Here is a 3,246-nt window from a genome sequence, read left to right on the forward strand (position 1 = left end):
GGTTGTGATATAGCCCGGGATCAAACCAGGGTCTGTAGTGACGCCTGTAGCACTGAAATGCAGTGCCTTAGACCGCTGCCCCACTCGGGCGCCCTAACTGATGACAGAGTCGTAGCAGGTCTCTTTACTAATGCAGTGTTTGACTTTGAATATGATTTTTCGGGGACTCAGCACAGCCTTTCAGAAAACTGGGCCTAACTGGACCTACCTGCCCTCCAGGACACCTACAGCACCGAATATCACAAGAATGGCAAAAAGATCATCAAGGACAACAACCACCCGAGCCACTGCCTGTTCACCCCATGCATCAAATCTTGGTCCGAGAGACTGAAAAACAGCTTCTATCTCAAGGCCATCAGACTGTTAAACAGCCATCACTAACATAGAGAGGCTGCTGCCAACATACAGACTCAAATCTCTTGCCACTTCAATAAATAGATTAATGAAGGTATCACTAGTCACTTTAAATAACACCACTTTAATAATGTTTGCATATCCTACATTACTCATCTCATATGTATATACTGTATTCTATATCATCTACTGCATCTTGCCTATGCCGCACGGCCATCGCTCATCCATATATTTATATGTACATACTCTTATTCATCCCTTTATGTTTGTGTGTATAAGGGAGTTGTGAATTTGTTAGATTACTTGTTAAATATTACTGCATTGTCAGAACTAGAAGCACAAGCATTTCGCTACACTCGCATTAACATCTGTTAACCAAGGGTATGTGACCAATAAAATTTGATTTGGCCGTTGCCCACTGTATATTAGAGAAATAGTGTTTTTAATTTTTTTTTTTTTACTTAACAGGCCCATGGGCCCTTTTGCATAATTTTTTTATTCAAAATTATTTTTGTGTGTCTCATTTCGACCAGCACACGATACTGAACAAATGTTCAGCCCAACTGGCATTTGCCAGTATTGCTAGATGACCAATCCGCCCCTGGTGGGAGGCGTCTCAGAGGAGGAATATGTACAAGTTTAAACAAGTTCTCAAAGCTGGAGGTCAGCCGGGAGCTAATATAAATGTGCTGCCGTTTGCGCGAGGGTATCAGGGGCCAAGAAAACATATCCCTCTCTATCTAGCTCTGACCTCCAACTCTTCAAAGCGCCTGACAGACACACCGAGCAGCACCCGATGTAGCGCGCGCCACGTGCCATGGCCACTCGCGAGGGCTGCCACTGTCCGGGCGCCGGGGGGCAAAACAATAATAACAGCATCCTGTACCATATACTGAAGAACGACAGACTCACGACCACCGAGGAACAACAAACAATAACAAAACCACAACAACACCAACAGCATCGCTGGCACAGGGTCTCCTCCTGTTCCTCCTCTTCTTCCTCTTCGTCGCGGCTTGAGCTAAGGCAACAACAGGCATGCTCCTGCGGCTCCTCACGGCGAAGGGGGTCTCTCCGGTCACCGCAGGTTACCTGCAAAGCCGCATCTGCGGTCCTCGTGAAGACTCTGCGGTTCGTGAAGAACGTGCCGTGTTTCCGCGAGCTGCCGGAGGATGACCAACTGCTGCTCGTTCGGAACTGCTGGGCGCCGCTGCTCGTGCTGGGCTTCGCGCAGGACCGGGTAGACTTCGAGACCACTGAGACTGCAGAGCCCAGCATGTTGCAACGGATCCTGACCGGTGGCTCTGGCAGCCAGAGCGGCTTAACGGACAGACAGGGTGAACCGCTGCTGGAGCAGAGCACGGAAACTTCTGGGGTCTCTCTCGTGGATATCCAGGGCATCAAAGCGTTCCTGAAGAAGTGTTGGGCTTTGGACATCAGTACCAAGGAGTATGCCTACATCAAAGGAGCAGTGCTATTCAACTCAGGTGGGCAGGATGCTTCTAAACGCCCTAATATTCTCACTAAACATGAATTGTCTCATTGTGTCCGTACTGGAGCGCGTGTAAATATCTCCAATCTCATACATTTAATAATTTAGCACTGTCTCTCGTTTAAAAAAATTGCAAAGCAGTTTCACAAGAAACAAACAGCACTGATTATTCAGGAAGACCCTGAATAATTTCGTGCTTAATGGCCAATTGCTACATAGGAAACTACATTTACAAAAATCTGGTATACCAATACACATAATCACCATTATTAGGCAACTAATTCCTGCATCTACTGCAAATGAAGTATGTAGGCCTAGAGCTTATGGAATGATTGCTTTAGGAGATATATATCCTTCCATATCTGGAGACTTCAGAAACCTTGCCAAAGGGCCTTGTGAGATATTTGGTAAGTAAGCTGTTGACAAACTACCTGTTTACCATATTGACCTGGGCTCTTTCAACAACCCAAAGTTTCTATAAACGATGATCATGTTTTTCTGCCCCCACCACCCTCCCTCCCTCCCTCCCTCCATCCCTCATCCTCCCCCCCAGATCTCCCAGGTTTGCGCTACCTCCACTACATCCAGTCACTGCGGCGCGAGGCTCACCAGGCGCTCAACGAGCACGTGAAGCTGATCCACCGGGACGACACCACACGCTTCGCCAAACTGCTCATCACCCTGTCCATGCTTAGGGCCATCAGCCCCGCCGTGGTTGCACAGCTCTTCTTCAAGCCCGTCATCGGAGCTGTCAACATGGAGGATGTCCTACTGGAGATGTTCTATGGGAAGTAGATGCTTTCCATGGTCTCGTCCAGAAACAACCCTTAGATATGGCCCCCTATAAGTTATAGGCACTTCTAGCCCCTATTCCCTAGGCAATTTCACCTAGCCCCTACCCTCTAGAAACTTAACATTGCCCCTAGCCCAGGGTTTCCCAAACTTGGTCCTCGGGACCTCAAGGGGTGCACATTTTGGTTTTTGCCCTAACACTACACAGCTGATTCAAATAATCAACTAATCATCAAGCTTTGATAATTTGAATCAGCTTTGTAGTGTTAGGGCAAAAACCAAAACGTGCACCCCTTGAGGTCCCGAGGACTGAGTTTGGGAAACGCTGCCCTAGCCCTTACCCCCACTTCCCCTAGCCCCTTACCCCTACCTCCTAGCCCCTACCCTCTACATACTTCATGTATATCTGACATTATTGTATAGAAATAAGCAATATGGCAGCTCCACTCTGCCCTCTGGTAGGCTATAAAGGAACAGTTTTGCTATGTTACATCTATCCAATCTTCAGCTCAACACCTGTGGGGTTGGTTCTGGACTGGACCTTAATATCTAAAGGACAGACAAACAGAATGTAAATCTAACTAACTGTTAACCAACCGTTAGATCTG

At 47.4% G+C, this 3,246-nt stretch overlaps 1 protein-coding gene across 1 annotated transcript; it reads left to right on the plus strand.

Annotated features, from left to right (window-relative positions):
* Window positions 1-1,079: 1,079 nt before the first annotated feature.
* Window positions 1,080-2,771, plus strand: LOC139380619 (nuclear receptor subfamily 0 group B member 1-like). The gene is made up of 2 exons (XM_071123502.1): window positions 1,080-1,841; window positions 2,400-2,771. Exons 1-2 carry the CDS (start codon window positions 1,172-1,174, stop codon window positions 2,639-2,641), a joined length of 912 nt encoding a protein of 303 aa, XP_070979603.1. The 5' UTR covers window positions 1,080-1,171; the 3' UTR covers window positions 2,642-2,771.
* Window positions 2,772-3,246: the final 475 nt, after the last annotated feature.

This window comes from Oncorhynchus clarkii, chromosome 22 (genome assembly GCF_045791955.1).
Source record: "Oncorhynchus clarkii lewisi isolate Uvic-CL-2024 chromosome 22, UVic_Ocla_1.0, whole genome shotgun sequence".
NCBI classification, from domain to species: Eukaryota; Metazoa; Chordata; class Actinopteri; order Salmoniformes; family Salmonidae; genus Oncorhynchus; species Oncorhynchus clarkii.